This window comes from Podarcis pityusensis, assembly GCF_964106645.2.
Source record: "Podarcis pityusensis genome assembly, chromosome: 4".
NCBI lineage: Eukaryota > Metazoa > Chordata > Lepidosauria > Squamata > Lacertidae > Podarcis > Podarcis pityusensis.
Window position 1 is genome coordinate 66,705,835 of NC_138027.1, and position 17,775 is coordinate 66,723,609.

The window sequence follows — 17,775 nt, forward strand, 5'->3', positions numbered from 1 at the left end:
GACTTCCTATTACTTGTAGGAATATGGTTAGAAGTTTTCCATTTTCACCCCAGTACAGAAAGCAGCTCACAAATTATTTTTAAAATTCACTTCCGATTATCCAGTTAACATTTTCCAGCAACTTTTGTTGTTTCATTAACTTTTAAAACTTGCCTCACATGCCACTGGATTATTAAGAGTCCGTTCTTTCTTTCTTTCTTTCTTTCTTTCTTTCTTTCTTTCTTTCACAAAGAGCCATTTTATGCCTTAGAAAAGTCTCTGAAGCAAGTATAAAAACGGGTTCACATCAGTTTCCAAAAAACTTTTATGCAAAGTGGTTAATTTTCTCCTTGTAGCATTTCCTCTATTTCTTTGTCCCAGTTATCATCTCGTTTTTCTGACTCTGCAACTACTTCATATTCTTGAAGTTCTTGTTGTAGTTCCTTTTCCCAGTCTGCAGTTTCTTCTAAAAACAAAACATACACAGGTCACAGGACTGAATAAATGTTGCACTAATTTAGTACTAATTTTGCTAGTAAGGACTAGTCCACCCACACAACAAAGTGTTGTGTACCAGTTCAAACTGCAAGTAAGGGGAAATCACAATTGTTTAAATACTTCTCTACTTTGTCAGTTTACACTCTGTTCTCTTTGGCATTCACATTTCCAAGCTTTCTTAAGCATGAACGTGTAGAAAACAAACCTGTACATCAAGAAATTACTGCTATATTTTTGACTAAAATATCTTCCAAATGCTATGCATTTGGGAATTGCTGGTGTCCCAGATTATCTAATCACATGCAAGGCATGCCAATTGAAAGAATACTCTGGAAGGGCCAGAGCTGAGCATATACAGAAATAAAACCCTTACTTGGAAGTAAGTTGTATAAAAAAGCTGATCCCAAATTAGTGACATCTAGATTTCCTTTTCAACACTGTTCTCTTCCTTGGGATATGCACTTCCTATAAACCTAGACATCCAAGTACTCTAAATCTGCAAAACCAGTTTCCTGTACATACTGCTTCAGCCACAATCCAGGAAATAAAGGATACTGCTGTTAACAATTATGGTAAGATCCTTCAAGACTTCAGAATGCAGGGAAGATGAGCAGTGTTAAGAAGAGGACGCATTTCTAGCTTTGCTTATTATAAACCACCCTGTGAACTTTGGATAAAGGGTGGTATAGAAACTTACCAAATAAATAAATAAATCAAATAAGCAAATAAAGGCATAAATCTTACTATTTCAGATAGCCTATCCTCATTGGGTAAGGGGATATTTCTAAAGCTATTTTTGATTCAAATATGGAATATATTTACAAATATACCCATAAAGAGAGGGAGCAGAATTTGCAAAAAAAAATAAAAAAAAATTTTTACCTTCTACTATAGTTGTTTCCTTGCTCTTGTCAAGTACAAGTTGTTCAATCTCTTTCCTCAAATCTTCCCGATTCAAGCTGCATGCATCAAAAGCGTCACTCACAAATTCTGATACACCTGGGCTAGTTGAAATTTCTTCTTCCTCCTTAAATTGGAGATGAGAAAGGAAGGAAATCCTTATTTACAGGAGATGGTGAAGGAATTTAAAAGTGTGTATATATATACTAATATCGTGGGCATTTCTCCTTAATGTTATGCACCGTTTCCCTATAGTGAAAGGGAAAACAATGAGGTCACATGCACAGAATCTCTACACAGAACAAAGGCCTCATAGGAATTTGTAAAATAGCTTATCTTCATGAGAATCACCATGGCAGGTAGAAGGGATAGACAAAGTCATTTTGCCCTCATTTTCCTTCTGTATTACTTTCTTAGGAGATATGCAATGCAGCAGAAAGCATAAGTCAGATGTGGAGAATCTCTGGCCCTCCACATGTTGCTAAGCTACAACTCCATCAGTCCCAGCAGACATTGTCAGGGATAGTGGGAGCAGTTGTTGGCATCCATCTGTCTCAAGAGACAGTGGAGTGTGACTCTGGGGATGAAGTCAAACCGTTAGCAGCACTGAAGTGACCTCCCCAGGGTGCAAGCCTGGGCAGTGTGCTCGAAGGTCCTGCAACATCTGGAGGGTCAAAGGTTCCTCATACCTGGTGCTGGCCAACATTACAAAAACAGCTACCTTTGTTTTCCAGCTGGAAAATTCAGCACTGAGCTATGCCCTTGCACTATTCCTTTCCACGATCCCATCCCACATCTGGCATTAATGGTATAAATAAAATACTTGAATCAACCATAGTAAAGTGCAAAGTTTCCCAAAGAGAGGAAGTGCTGTGATACAGGGTTGGGGAAGGGAAAATTGCACTTTAGCTGTTCAGCTAGAACTTGCCAATCATAGGCAATCACTTGATTAAAAGGGTGACCTCCTTTGCTCAGGATTCTGAAGGTCCTCACACAGCCACCATTTTAAACCTTGTTTCAGCCAAATTCTTGATTCCTCCAGTACATTTGTTTAAGGGCTTTTTGTGAAGCAATTTTGGAGTTGGCCAAACTAACATGCATCTAAAAAAACTTAAAGTATAAAAAATGGTTATGCTGTAAATACACATATTAATCTTAACTGGAGAATAATGTTACCTCTTGAGGCTTTAGCTGAGATTTGATCGCTACAGGTGGTGTCTTTGGTCGTACAGTTTCTAGGAAAAAGACAGAAAGGATAGAATTTAGAAGAGCATTTAAAGCTTAAGTTGTGGCTGAGTGAACAGTGACTCAAACATAACAAGCCAAGTACAATACACTCACACACTTCCTCCCCTTCCTCTTTCTCTCTTCACGCTAAGGATATTTAAAGCTTCTGGTTCTGATTTGTAACAAGCTGCAGCTTCCCTTTATGAATAGGTAAAATTGTGGTTTGTACAAGCCATGTTATCAAGTTTGATTTTCTGGTTTGTTAACTATTGTTGAACAAAATGTAGTTTGAAGCTTTTTGGTCAGTTTGCAATGTCTTTGCTTTCTTTTTTGTGGAAGAGAAGGTGTGTGTGTGTGTGTGTACAAATTCTGTGCTTGCTGCAGCTCATATGCATATGCATGACTTATTCACATGTCTGATTCCACAATTCTTGACTGGCCTTGATAGCTGAAATGGATTTTGTCGTTGCCAGGAGCTACCCATCTCCTTGTCCCTGGCCTTATACTGTGCTATAATGTGAGATTAGAGATAATACTCTGCTTCCACCTCAGGCTCCAAATTTGGAGCCTTGGTAGTTTGACCTTGTGCTTTCAAGGCACTCCTTGTGTTTCAGTGCAATGGCCAAACCACTCTATCTTCCTCCTAGCCTTAGAGCTAAGGAAGGAACAATGATAATCCACACCCCCATGTTCAGCTCCTGAGGTAAAAGGCTAGGGCTTCATCCCCACCAAAAGGCAGCAGGACAAGCTTTCATGAAGAGCAAAACTCTCTACATGAAACTATTTTTAATTCTTAACAGAGAAAGTAATATAACTGAATTTTGTGAAGAAACTGAACTATAGTCCTGAACTTGTGCTATATTGTGGAAATATGTATCTTAGATTGCTCTTCCTCAATAAGAATATCTGTGGAACTATAATGGAACTATTTTGCTTGTTCTCAAATGGTTGAAGGCTAATAATTTATGAAACTTCCACCATAAGAAATGTTTAAAAAGTGACGGAGGGAGAAAGTCTGGAATGTGCATTTGTCAGCCAGGTGAGAAAGGAGTCGCCACCCAACATAGTGAAACAAATCTCTACCTGCTAGCTGTCTGTCCTCTTGGCTGCCATTCTGCTCTTTCCTCACGGCTTGCTGTTGTGCAGCCAGTGCTGTGAGCTGTGCAGACTGCTTAATCAGGGAGACACGGTAAAAGTAATTCCTCCAAAACACATCTTCTTTTACACTGGAGACAACAAAATATATGGTTTTGATAACTACGCTATATAAATATAACATGAAACATGCATGCAAGGTGGGAGTTTACTGTATGCATAGTGGAGGGATGAGTGGAGCAGGAGATCTGCTTCGGTTTCTTCCCCGCAAAGCAGCTCAGAAGAGCTGTAGGACCTTCCAGAACAGTATGAGAGATGGCATGGAAAAAGGGGGAATTGACAAAAATCACTTTTCCTACTTTCCCACTGGAAGCCTCTGCTGGATTGGAGTTTGCAGGTGGGCATATCTGGATCCAACCTGATGGCTATAAACCTACATATATTTGGCCAGGAATAATTCCCATTGGACTAAATGGAACTTGCTTTTGAGTAGTTATGCATAAGGTTGTGCTATGAGCTTACACTAAACAATTACTAGCTCTGACAAAGATAAAATAAAATTCCTCAGAGGTAGGCGTAACAGTATTTGGCAAGTTAGGTTTCCAAAAAAACAAAAAACAAACAAACAAAAACACCACTGAGAAATAATTTAATGTTTAGGTTTAGACTGCGACTTAAATTTCAGAATAGAATACCATGAACTATTTATTGTCACATTTTAATGTACAAATGGAAACACAGTATTAGTAAATATTGCAAGTTACACAAAGCTATTATTTTTACTCAGACTTAAAAAATTGTTCAACAGCTTATGAAAATATAGGCAGATCACTCACTGCTTTGGAACAAGATCAAATCTCATTCTGTTCAGAAGTTCATCTTCTTGGAGCATTACCAATGCCACTGGATACATCTGATCAAAGTCAAAATTAAATTGAACCCCAGCCGGTGGGTCACGCAGGAAGTTTCTTCGGTCCTTTGCAAAAAAAAAAAAATTCCATCTGTCAATGGTGAAAAGGTTACGCTTCTGTTTCCAGAGAGCACTTGTCAATCAATTACTTTGAAAAGTAACTGATAGCACAAGCAGCTCAGCTAGATACATGGGGAAACACCTTTCAATAAAAGAAGTCTTTATATCATCAATTAGCATGATCTCACTAAATCCCATAAGCAGTTTTATTATTTAACACATTGATGCCTCAAAATGTAAAGTACTGTTTTAGGTAGGCAAAAAGGAGGAGGAGGAAGAATCTTAAACAGAAACAACATAACACTACTTACTGCTGATAATGCCAGTATTTGTTGCTGAATTGTTTCTTCTTCATTGCTGTCCACCCAAGGAGGCACAGCTGCTTCTGTAAGGAAAAGGGGAGCACATGTATATTGCATTCAGTATTAGAAGACATGTGAACTACAGGCATTTTTGATTGAAAAAGGCCGCTTGCCAAGATCTGTGTGACAAGTGTTCCCAACTAAATTTCATTTTAGCTGAGGGAATTAGGATGCTCCAGGTGTCCCCTGGCAGTGTGTGTACATGTGTCTGCTGCCACAGAGATCTCTGCTGTGCTATCTGAAAGCATAGGGGAATGCATGCTACTACTGCCAGTGTTCCCACTGGCAGAAAGAAATCACTGTTAAGGCTCCAAAACAGGACACTGCAGTGGTAGGACAGGACCTGTGATGGACCCACTAGATCCAAAGCTGGTTCATTTCCAAAAGAGGGACCCAATCTAAATACCTGTGCTCTGCTGTGCTGTCCTGCAACAAAACCCAAAACCTTTACACCTTGGCTAGCAGGGCTGCAGATGCAGCAGGGATTCCATTGCCCTGTGTCTTCCCAGCCCTGGTTAAGATTACGCTGTTATGCATTACCTGATTTCTTTGTTTGCTGCTGTTGAACAAATTTTTTCTGCTCCTTCTGAAAATCTCCTATAATTGTCTGTAAGAAAAAACAAAGTTATATATAGAACAGCAATAAATTTGCCAGACTACTTGGGTTCTCACTGTTGCCAACAACTTATTTACATGTAAAACTGGAATCTATTTGTATTGCCCAAAGTCAACCAAATTCATATCTGTAACAAGTATATATCAGATCCCAATAGTACACCCAAATACTTGCACATTGTATAGTGACTTGAATGTAACTGCCTTCAATACAAAGGTTTAGATCCAGACTACGCACAGATGCAACTCCATCCATGCAGCCCTCTTCTGGAGGAAGGTTGGGGAGGCTATTTTCATATATTTGCCCTGCTGCCACCTGAAAATCTAGTCCATAGGACAGGAGTATGTCCTGGTACAGCATGGGAGATGGCACAGAGGGCTGTAGGGGGAATTGGCAAAAGAGTCTCTACCCATCTTTCTTCAGCAGGAACCTCCACTGGATCTTGATCTCTTGCTTTCATGAAAGGAGCTCTTCCATTCATAAAAGGTGGGTCTGGAGCCAACCTAAAGAACTTCAGGCTGAGTACTGGGATACCTCCACATACCTTCCTCTCTTAACCTGTCAGACACTGCCCCTTTTCTTCTACCAGCATAATTATTTGTTATGATATAGGTATGAGAGGAGAGGAATAACCAATAGTATCCCATAAACTTTTTTTTAAAAAAAACCTTAAAAAATGTGCAGAGTGTGTTCGCAAGCTGTGATTGAACAAACTGGGAATTTTCTGTTGTCTCTGACAAAAACTGCTAGAAGACCCAATGCAGTTCTTCTTCCAATCTTCTGAGCTAGCATAGGGACACCTACAGCGGTCAGTATGCAGGCTCATGTGTAACAGGCTTCAGAAACAAATAATAGTTTGAGGGCAGGTTTAACTGGCTGCATAGAAGAGAAACATTATCAGATCTCTTTTGTTAATCTTTATATCTCTTAAAACTGTTTACACAAAGAAATTTGCATATTGTTGACAATAGCTTTCAAATATAATACTCAAGCCATGTATCTCTGTTTAATAAGCTGAGACACCTTTTGCTCATCTACGCGGTTCCTTCCTGGTGTGAGGAAACCTACCAGTTTCCCATTTCATCCATGCAGGAAGCAATGGCTGCCACATTTTGAATAGGTCAGGATATTAAAACATATCTTAATATGTTTAATTTTAAACCTAGTTTAATATCCGGAGTTTCTTGGAATCTGGTAACCAAAGCTTCCTAGTTTGGATGAAATCAGAAGCTATAGTTAATTAGAGGCCTTCTGGTTTGATTGTTTGTGCTAAAAAGGAGCTGTGTCATTGGGAAAAGGTTCACTGACATTTTGGTTTAACAAGTCAATGATGGTCAGATCTGGGTCTGTCATGTCATATTTGCTGGAAATGACTACTCTTATTTCTAATAAAACATCATGGAGAACCTTAACTGCTACCGCTGTGTGTAGTTTTAAAACCACAACACATCAAAGGTTCTCATTCTAGACTGGTGTTTCAAGATTTGGTGCCTGCAGACTGTACATTACAGTGGTGCCGCGCAAGACGAAATTAATTCGTTCCGTGAGTTTTGTCGCCTTGCGATTTTTTTCGTCTTGCGAAGCACGGTGTCGGGAAAGTTTTGGAAAAGCTTCAAAAATCACCAAAGTCTTTAAAAACCTCAAAAAAGGCTACCACACCGCGTTCTATGAGTTGTTCCTCGAAGTCAAGTTGCAACTGTATTAACGGTGTTAAGAAAAAGGAAACAAACTTGCAAAACGTTTCCGTCTTGCGAAGCAAGCCCAGAGGGAAAATCGTCTTGCGAAGCAGCTAAAAAAATAAAAAACCCTTTCGTCTAGCGAGTTTTTTGTCTTGCGAGGCATTCGTCTTGCGAGGTACCACTGTATAGTGTCAACAAGTTTCTAATTGCTTTCAGGCCCACATACTACCTTTGATAAACACAAACAACTGTGAAAAGGCAGTATAAATATCAAATAGTGGCCTAACACATAATATTTTTTGCAACACAAATTGATATATTTCTTGTAAACTGCTTACAATTGTTCCAGGATATTTCCTGTGTGTGTTTGGTTTGTCTGAATTATATTACTGCATTATTAAGTATAAAAATTTAAACGAGTGGTACTGATTAATTCTTGTGTTTAAAATATTCCTAAATTAGCTCAATGAAGTTTTTATTAGCTGCTGATCTGGCCTACATTTCAGTTTTTCTTCCTTGAGTACAGTGCTTGATCAAAACACTTTATTGGCACTAAACCCATAATGTCAATAGCCTTAAATATAAGTAGAACATGCAAAAGCAGATACTAAATTTATTAACAAATTATTTACAACAGAAAAGTTACCTTGTCAATTATATTTTCTATTTTTCCTTCTTCTACAGACTTCTTTATAGTTTGGGCCGTTTCAGCAACTGACTCAGATATCTTTTTTGTGGCAGTAGTGGCAAAACTGAAGAGATAACCTTTTGGAAATAAAACAATTAAATTTTTCTTTATTACAAAGTCCTTAAGATATGCTGCATGATCACCTACTAAAGCCTTACAGAGTCAGTCATTCAGTTCTTCCAATTCCTAGAACAGTGTGGTCTAATGTGCAGGCCTTGAGGCATTTTTGGTAGCCCTCAGCAACAATTCACACCCCCATACCTGCTTTGCCTTGTGCTGCATTACCAAAGCCAGGTGAGGGATGGGCTTTGGTAAGGTAGTGTGAGGGCTCTGACAGGGTCCTAGAGCCCTCCCCTCTCCTTCCCAAAGCCTGGTACCTTGCCAGGGGCGAACTTTGGTCTTTCAAATTTCAGCAGTGCCCTATGCGAGGCCAAAATTTGGCACCCCCAGTCTCCCTGATTTTAATTTTGCTCAGTTCACTACATCATAGTTGCAATACCCTGCAGTGTCCTTAGGCTCAGTGCCAACGGCGGCTGAACTGGCCATGCTGCCCTAAATCCACCTCTGGCCTCACCCAGCTTTGGGAATGCAGCACAAGGACTTGGGGGTGTCAAATTTTTGCCTCTCTCCCCATGTGATAAGGCAGTGTGCGGCCTGTGGGTTCTGTGCCAAAGCACTCTTGCGGCCCACTTGATATGAAAAGTTGGACCACCCTGTCCTACAAAAACACATGATATTGATGCACAGGCCACATTAATTTCCATCTACCTATTTGTGTGTGTGGCAGATGTGAGGAATTCTGGACTGCGCATCTTGTACAGTGGGAAAGAGCAATGTGTATTATGTAAAAATTTAAGGTAACAGTACCTTTTCCAAGATGCTGCATTTGAAGCTGTTCTAAAGTACACAGCAATAGAAAAGGAATCCATTATGAAGACAATCTGTTTTGCAGACATAAAAAGCTAACATTTATTTGTATCACTGATAACCTAATGCCTTATTTTAGCTGGATTTGTTGTTACATTAAGAAAAATCTAACTACTCCGGAATTAGTGCTTTACAGCTTACTATCCATTCCTCAGTTGTAATTTAAAGTCAGTTGTGGTAGTTTCTATTAAATTCAAAGCAAATAATGACAATTTAGTAAAGCTCAAAATGTTGATAGAGAAATCTAGATATGTTCAGAGAAGTCACATACTACTTTTAATAACTCAAGCGGTATCATTATTGCAAATTGGAAAGGACCAACAGGGCTTGCATAAAGATACAGTACTGTTATTTCCCTTTAATAACACATCCAGAGACCATAATTTTGAAGTGTTCCTATTTTTAAAAAGAGTCATACCCCACCAAACCACAGAAAACACTAGGCACAAAGATGACACCCCACTGTTTTTGTTAATGTCACTTATGTTTTAAGATGTATGGAACTGTAACGGAACATATCTGTTTTAAAGAAATATCCACAGCATTGCATTTCTTGAACCTTTTCTAGTGTCCCTGAAAGAGGTGAGCAATTTGCGTTTTTCTCGTGCTTAAAAGATGCAACTCTTTAAGAGATGTTGGGGTGCTCACTGAAGGAGAAGCAATAATTTCAAAAGGAAGTTTGCTCAGAAACAAGGCCCGCAGAAGTGGGTGAAGCTTACTCCCCGAGTACTCGCACATAGGACTACTTAGCTGCAACCCACAATCCATACTAACGGAAGCAACTTCCATGGAGTAAAACAGGCTACAGGCTGCTGCTTTGAAAGCCGCACTTAGGTTGGCAGTAATCCCTAGTGAGCACACTCCTGCGAAGCTCCACGCTGCGCAAGTGCACGTCCAGGGGGGCTTAGCTCCAAGCAACTGCGAAGAGCAGTATCTGAGCAGGTGTCTTGTTACATTAATAGGGCGGCTGTGGGGGTTAGTTATATGAGCTGGGCTGGCTTGAAGGGACGCGAGGAAGGCCTTTGGGGAAAGGGCGTTAAAGGGGAGCAAGGGAGACACTCACTGCCCAGCCCCTTCGCCTGGTTCAGAAGCGGGTCCGAGTCCCTCTGCAGCTCCACCTGCTCCGGGCTCCGCACTGCCGCGTCCCCTCCAGTCCCCTCTTCTCCCTCCTCGGCAGCAGCAGCAGCTCCGGCTTCCCCTTCGAGGAGAGGCGGCTTCTCTTCCTCGCCTTCCCGGCTCATGCCGAACCAGCCGCTCAGGCCGCGCAGCATCCTAGCTAAGTGGCGAAACGCCGCCCCCTTCGAGCAGGTCGCCTACTAATGCAGCGCCAAAGCCCCGCACTCCCCACCTCTTCAACCGTTTCCAACGACTTCGCGGGAACGACGCCCCTTCCTGAGAGCAAGGCAACGCTGTTTGTTTCCGGAAAAGGGTGCTCGGCTACTTCCGAGTTACGTCACCCTGACGCGTCACCACGGGCACCGACGCTCTAGGCTTCCTCTCCACTCCTCCAAATGGCTTTGGCTGGGTATAGTTAGATTGTCGCTACCGTTCGTGTGCGTTTGTTCGAAAGAGCTCCTTCCTTCGACAATGTTAAGATTGTTTCTTCAAAAAGATTTTTTTGAGACTTTTTATATTTATACCTTGCATTTAGTAATGTTGTAGTGGAAGTTCCCCTCCCCCCAGCCTTAAATGCAATATCTTTAGGCGAGCCTACGAAGAACCAATCTGCAGCACCTGAAAGAATGAGGCTAGCCCGCGCTTAACGTGGGCACAGCACGGGAATTTACTTTCAAACAAACATGCAGACGATTGCGCTGTAACATTATGATGGCATAAGCTTTCATGAAGGGAACTGAAGCCCACAAAAGTGTGTGCATCATAAATACGTAGTGGTGCAACACTACGCTTGTCCGCTCAAGATGCCCCACTTAGTTCAATGGGACTTCTTCACATGTGTGCATTGGTCTGCTGCCTTATCAGCCTTTCAGCTATTACAACTCTCTTGCTTTTTTATTACTGTAACAGATTCCCTTCTGAAGGTTTTCAGCAGTGATTACTAGTAATCCTACATTAATCGTGGCTTAATAAATACAGCTAATTGAACTTCAGTTCCCATCCTGAACATGTTAAGGAAGACTAATGCTAAAGGGACTAATCAAGGCTGTCACACTAGAGTTTTGTGCCAAAAAAAGGAGTGATTATAATAGAGCAAATAATGAAAAGCACAAATGAATAATTAGGTCCCAGAGTTGTCCAAAGAGATCTTAGGATAAACTAGCACATGATACAGCCATCTCTTCAGTCCCGTAGATTTAAAAGGAGAATTAAATGCATGCTAGTAAAGCTGCAATCTCTATGTGCATTTTCCAGGGAATAGCTCCTAGTAAACTTGTTCTTGGCCATATAAAACATGCAGGATTGTGTTGCGATCCTATAGCTTGGTACTAAGCATATTAACAGTGCCCGCAGGGCTATTGGATGGGTGTCTGAGGGGAACTTTAGCTGACCCTGTTGCTGGACTCCAACTCCCATATTTCCCGTTGGCCAATGCTCACTGATGCTGATGGAGTCCAACAGTATCTGAATGGCCACAGGTTCCCACATCTGTCTCAAGGTAATAACTGAGTAGCTGAATATTCAAAAATCATATATTTGCCTTTAGTGTAGGCCAAGGGACAATATTATAAAGCAGACATCTGCTATGGACTCCTAGGTCTTTGCAAATCATTCAGCCTCTTTTGTAAAAATGGGCCTTAATACACTTCTAGTCCACTCCTGCTTCTTCCCTGGCGAGGAGGGGGCACCATTTTGTCATTCGCCTCATGTGCCAAAATGTATTGAGCTGGCCCTACGTATTAATTTTGTGGGCCAAAAAACTCCGACACAGATGGCAGGCAGCCTGTGGCACTGGTACTCCATAAGTGGCAGGAGCAGCTGAAGGTAGTCTTGGGGACCTGGTTATGGTGCGAAGCCAGCCCTCCTCCTTCCTTGCTGCCTACCTGTCACCTCAGTCACCCACAGACGTGATCCTTTCATCACTGTGCATGCGAATGGTGCACAAATCTGCCCTGTGGGCAAATCTGGCGGCTCGCATGCATGATAGAAAGCGAGTGTCATTATTAACAGGTTACAGGTAGGTAGCTGTGTTGGTCTGCCGTAGTCGAAACAAAAGAAAATAAATTATAAAATTCCTTCCAGTAGCACCTTAGAGACCAACTAAGTTAGTTATTGGTATGAGCTTTCGTGTGCATGCACACTTCTTCAGATACACTGAAACAGAAGTCACCAGACCCTTATATATAGTGAGAGGGTGGGGAGGGGTATTACTCAGAAGGGTGGTGGGAATGGGTGGAGGCAAACGGCGCTGCCTCTGTGCGCGTGCAGAGCGCATTCCGCCTCATTCCTTCTGGGGTTAAGAAGGCAGGACTTCTGCGCCTCAGGGACCCGTTTTCCTGAAGGAAAAAAACCACAGCGGCTGGGCTTGAGAGTTTTGAGCCCCCCCCTCTAGCGGCTGCTCGGGATAGGGCTCCTGCGAAAGCGGCCGTCTCCTTGCAACCAGGCGGCGGGGAGGGGGCGGCGACGGCCGGGGAACTTGGCTGCGACGCCGACGCCGCTTCTTGGACTGCGCCGGGCGCAGGTAAGCGGCCTCTCGGGCCTCCCCACCAGGGCGAGCGCGCTGGCTCTGCTGCGCGACCACGGGAGGCCCCCGCGGCGGCGGCGGCAGGAGGAGGAGCGCCGGCCAAGTCCCTCTCCCGCCCCCTGGGGCGCAGTGGGCGCTCCGTCCCGCGGCCATGGCGGCTGGCTCCTCGGGGGTTGGTTCCTAGAGCAGGCAAAGCAAAGCTTCGGGCCTCCTTCTTGCTTAGATCCCTCCTCTCCGCGACTGCGATAACAGGTGCAGGATTCGGGTTCCGCTCGTCAGCTACCTACCGCCCGCACTCAATTCCCGGGAAGGGGGATCTTTTAATACGCCACACTTTATAGAGTCCCTTCCAGAGCGAGTTTATTTATTGATTGCGTTTATTGCTCCGCGGTTCGCCCTCCAAACAGCCCTGCGAGGTAGGTTGACCTGGGAGATTGCGATTGGCCCAGCCGTTGCTGTGTCCCAACAGTACAACCGCTGCACTATTATACATGGTTGTTTAGCTTTGGCGCTCTTAAAAAAAGTGCAGTGCTGTGCCACAAAACAAGTATTTATTTGTTAATAAATAATTCGTTGCAAGGGTGGATAATTAAAACACTGGAAGGATGCATCTGGAAGGCCTCATCCCTGGCATTGGCAGCTGTTCCCTAGGATGCCAGATAAGTGTTTTTACCAGAGATGCCAGGGATTAGACCTGAGACCTTCTGCAAGCAAAGCATATGCTCCACCACTGTCCATTTAGCTCAGTATTTTGCCTTCCGCAATGCATCATGTACAAGAACAAGAGTAGTGTGCGTGGACCCTTTGGAGTTCCCTTGTTCAGGGTTTTAGGGATCCAGCCATACCTTCTTTCAGAATTCTCCATTCTGTTGCTCCCAATCAAGTTTAGCAATCTGTGGCCCCTCACCGTACGCAGTGCTCATTGAACTGTTATGTTTTCCCCCACCACTTTAATGTTTATTGTTAAAAAGATTTTTTTCTACTATTGTAAGCTTTGAGGCACCCTCTCTCTTGTTTCTCATTAGCCCAGTTTTGGCTACATAGCTGTCATTAACTTAGCACCTAAATTTGTTGATTGTCGATATGATTCCTGTCATTAGGAATACTCTGAACATCATAGTGCCTTCTTGGATACTCTGCCTTGTTGCTGGTGATGTTGAAGATCCTGTCTTTAGGCATTTCTCTGTCCTTCCTTGAACCTATTTATATTGCTGTCTTCTGGTGTCAGTGAAGAATTTTAGAACAACATAAATTTCACAGGGAGTTCCATGAAAAGCGTGAAAAACACTTATCCATATTGAAAATAGCTCCAGCTTTTCTTCTTTTTATGGGGAAATACATAGTATTTCATAAGTTCACTTTTAACTCTTCATTTTTAGATTTCAAGCTCAAGTACCACAGTGTATCCATAATTATCCCATGAAGTACATCCTGGTAACTGGTGGTGTCATCTCAGGCATTGGTAAAGGAATTATTGCAAGCAGCATAGGCACCATCTTGAAATCATGCGGTCTACGAGTTACTGCAATCAAAATAGATCCTTACATTAACATAGATGCTGGAACCTTCTCGCCATATGAACATGGTACGAGTGACACAAACGTCTTTTCCCTGCAAATTTGGTTGCATTCCTTTTTATTGAGAAATTGACCTCTCTTTTTTGGAATATGAAGCTGTGAAATGTCCGATATAGTAGAGACTTAAGTATTGTATTTATGCATGACTATAGAAACAGAAGTCATGCTGAGTTCAATGAGGTGCCTAAAACTGCAATCCAATGCACATTTAACTAGGAGTAAGTCTCATTGAACTCAGTAGGACTTATGTCTCAGTAAACACACTTATCTTGCATTTCTCTCAGTTAACTGCCCAGTGTGATATCTAATATGTGTTTATCTTGCATAGGATTGGTTCACATTTGTTAGGATCTAGTTCTCTGCTCCTGCCAGTCCTCCTACATCATTACCCATCTTGTGTCCTCCTGCACTGGGTTTTTTCTGAGACATCTGAACTGTCTATAGATATTTCTGAATTGGATTTGGTCTCTGCAGAGTTTCTGGATTCATGACATATGAGAATTAGGGGAAGGGGGAGGCATTGCTCTTGCTTTGATTATCACTAGTAACCTCTGATCCAGCCTAAGCCTGCATAACTTTTGATGTTGATGTAGACCAGTTATATATTGTCATAAATTTGGGGGGAGAGGAGAGACCCCCCCCCTAAACCCAGGAAATTAATGAATGTCAGAATCTAGTTAATATTTGTACTACTGAATGGAAGATTTCAAGCCAGTGGAAAAATACAGGCTAAGCTTCCTTTCCAAGCAAGGGCCTTGCCTGGGCTAGAGAGGTTAACATGACAAAAGGTGTTGATGACCCACATCCAAGAGGAATCCTTGGGCCTGGGCAGACAGGAGTTGCTTATATGACAGGGAGGGGCCAGGTTGTACTCAGAGGAAAAATTTTCCTGTAAAAAACTAGATTTGGAATAGCAGATGGACGAGGAGGAATTATTTGGGCAAGAGGTGTGCTGGGAAGGAGAGCAAAGGCAGATCCATCTTGGTAGACTGGCTGAACGCAGGCTGGGAGAGATGCCTTGGAGTCCAGGGTTGCAGTGCTGTGGGGAACAAACCCCTCTTGAGATGACCATGCTGTAAGATCTGAACTCCCTCCATCCAAATTCAGGTATAAATATGCCACATCTTGATTCTCAGCAGAAACACAAACCCGTGGTGAGCACCTGGAACCCCCTGTAATCTTGCTACCACTCAGCAGAGTTTGGGGTTGGCGTGCCACCTATGTAACAATATAAACAGGAGTTAGATTTAAAGCACCAGAAAGGTATGCGGTTGGGTGATTCTGAACCTTGGCCTCACTTGCCCCCAATGACTTTTTCTTTCAGCCAGGATCACTTTTACTATTTGAGCCTGTTTGGAGGAAAGGTCTCCCAGGGTTTGATGAACTTTGGGAGTAGCTGGTAGGGAAAGTTCAATATCTCCCACCATGTGTTCCTTTTGCATTATAAATCAAGTGTTTTCTACTATTGAGGCCAGTCCATATTTGAAGACAGATCTATCACAATCATGTCTAATTTGGGCCTCTGTTTTCTATGTGGTTCTAACCAGGTTTACTAGAATAACTGGGACTTGTGAACTAATATAATCTTGCAGTTATAAGAAAAGGAAATAACTTGCAGACAGAGGTTATAAGGACATAGCTACTAAGACGGAACGACTAATTTGTAGGATTTTTATTCTCATACATTACAGGGCAATTAATTTGAGATTTATTGTTAAGAATCTCAACAGCATAGAATCACTCAAAAGAGCTGGTTGTAAAATGTGATGCATTCTATATTAGACCTAATGTAGTAGGTGAATTTTTAACAGTAGCCTTTGGCACTGACATCTGTGACATATGATTTCTAGTAGAGGTAGCTGACCATGGTAATGCAGATCATGGAATATATTTTATGACTTAACTAATTATTTTTATTTTGTAAGAGATGATGCAAGGTGGCCTTTCTGCCGAGCTAATCATTCTTTTTGTGTTAGTTAATTTCTCCTTGACCCAAGCATACAAGAAGAAAATGTGTCAGGGCATTAAGGATATATGGTAGGCCCAGAGCAGAAAAACAGTGTGGGAAAATGGAAATCCCTTTTCAGCCTCATTCTAAAATATAATGAATGTTCATGTAATTTCATGGATTTGGATATTTTTACCAAATGATTCCCCCCCCCCCCATGATTTTACCACCCCGAAATGGTATTAAGATTTCTCCAAGTTGTTTACATTGCATCTGCTAGTGGAAATTAGTTTTGTTTTTAGCTTATTTTTAACCATTATACATTGCCTTTCTGCTACTAAGAAATTACCTCCGTTCAACATCAGTACTTTTGAAATATGCACTGTGTCTCTTAAAAGTAACTTGTCCTTCTGTCTTATTTTATGTTTTTGTGCTTCTTGTTACTTTTGTATTGACTTTGGGTTTTTTTAAAAAAAATTTTTTAACGTACTTAGAGCAGACCTTTACTTCTCTGCGTACTGAAACTAGTAAAAGCTCCTGGTTCACAGTCAAATATAAAAGGCATATTCTTTAATTTGGACACATAGAACGGATGTACTTGAAATATATGTTTGTGCCTAACATTGTGAGATTGAAGAATAAATATGTATGTTTCACCAAAATATGTAAAAGCATGATTTGTTTCTTTAGGTGAAGTTTTTGTGCTAAACGATGGTGGAGAAGTTGACCTCGACTTGGGAAACTATGAACGATTCTTGGATATTAACCTTTACAAGGATAACAACATCACCACTGGAAAGATCTATCAGCATGTCATCAATAAAGAAAGGCATGGAGATTACATGGGAAAAACAGTTCAAGGTGCTTTATCATATTTATATTCTGCCCTCCCTTCCTCCCTCTGTCATCATCCCAAGTTATCTTGTTGACAACAACCCCTGGGTGTTAGATTAGACTGAGAGATTGTGATTTGGCCAAGGCCACCCAGTGATCTTTGAGCAGAGGTTTGATCAGAGGACTTCCAAATCCAAAGTCTTCAGTCATCTTCATATGGATTAGTTTAGTGTCTCATAACCAAAGTGTGGTATAATTGCCATTTTTTTAAAAAAAATTATTTATTTATTAGCTTAGTGTTCAAAACACACACCTAATGTATTTGACTGATGAAATAATCTTTGCAGGGCTGGCATCCCACTTGCCATATTTGTCTCTGTGATACTTTTTTCTTATTTAAATGCATAACCTTGCCTGGATGCCAAGTAGCAATAAAACTGTTCAAAATGCTGAAAGCAAATGACGACGACGTATGTACAGTATTTATAGAGGCATGTTTTAAAAATCTTATGCAGAAGTGTTCAAACCACTTTATCAGTGTTTCTAATAGTATAAAACCAGCCCAAATTGGGTGAGTTCCAACATTTCACTAGCTGATACTGTGGGACTTCTCATTCCTTTTCTCCCTCCTGAATCACCCTGTTACCTTTCCCCCAGGTTGCGTCAGACAGTCCCCCAACCCTCTAAGCATATTGTTTCCTCCCTTCTAAAGAGGAAATCATGTTTGTTCAAGAAGTAGTCTGTCGCACAAGTGGAATGCTACTCCTAGATATCATCCGTTGCATTTGTACTTTATTTTCACTTCATTTATTCTTTTTTACTTTGGAGTTGTTGA

The 17,775-nt window shown here is 41.6% G+C and overlaps 2 protein-coding genes across 8 annotated transcripts in view; one reads left to right on the top strand and one right to left on the bottom strand.

Annotated features, from left to right (window-relative positions):
• Positions 1 to 17,775, top strand: part of CTPS2 (CTP synthase 2) — a 67,052-nt gene that overhangs the window by 2,069 nt on the left and 47,208 nt on the right. For 2 of the 6 annotated variants that reach the window (XM_081001642.1, XM_081001643.1), the window contains exons 2-3: positions 13,961 to 14,166; positions 16,797 to 16,967. In XM_081001642.1, the coding sequence (XP_080857768.1) occupies positions 13,961 to 14,166; positions 16,797 to 16,967 (377 nt within the window). The other 4 variants (XM_081001644.1, XM_081001645.1, XM_081001646.1 and 1 more) reach the window with 4 other exon arrangements.
• SYAP1 (synapse associated protein 1) lies at positions 184 to 10,373 on the bottom strand. 2 transcript variants are annotated; one of them, XM_081001670.1, is made up of 9 exons: positions 10,005 to 10,373; positions 7,973 to 8,091; positions 5,572 to 5,638; positions 4,981 to 5,054; positions 4,536 to 4,675; positions 3,688 to 3,830; positions 2,554 to 2,612; positions 1,360 to 1,504; positions 184 to 445 (listed from the first exon to the last, which is right to left on the bottom strand). In XM_081001670.1, the coding sequence occupies exons 1-9, from the start codon at positions 10,210 to 10,212 to the stop codon at positions 318 to 320; spliced, it is 1,083 nt and encodes a 360-aa protein (XP_080857796.1). In that variant the 5' UTR covers positions 10,213 to 10,373; the 3' UTR covers positions 184 to 317. The 2 variants fall into 2 exon arrangements, with proteins under 2 accessions (XP_080857796.1, XP_080857797.1); XM_081001671.1 differs by lacking the exon at positions 10,005 to 10,373 and adding an exon at positions 8,882 to 8,915.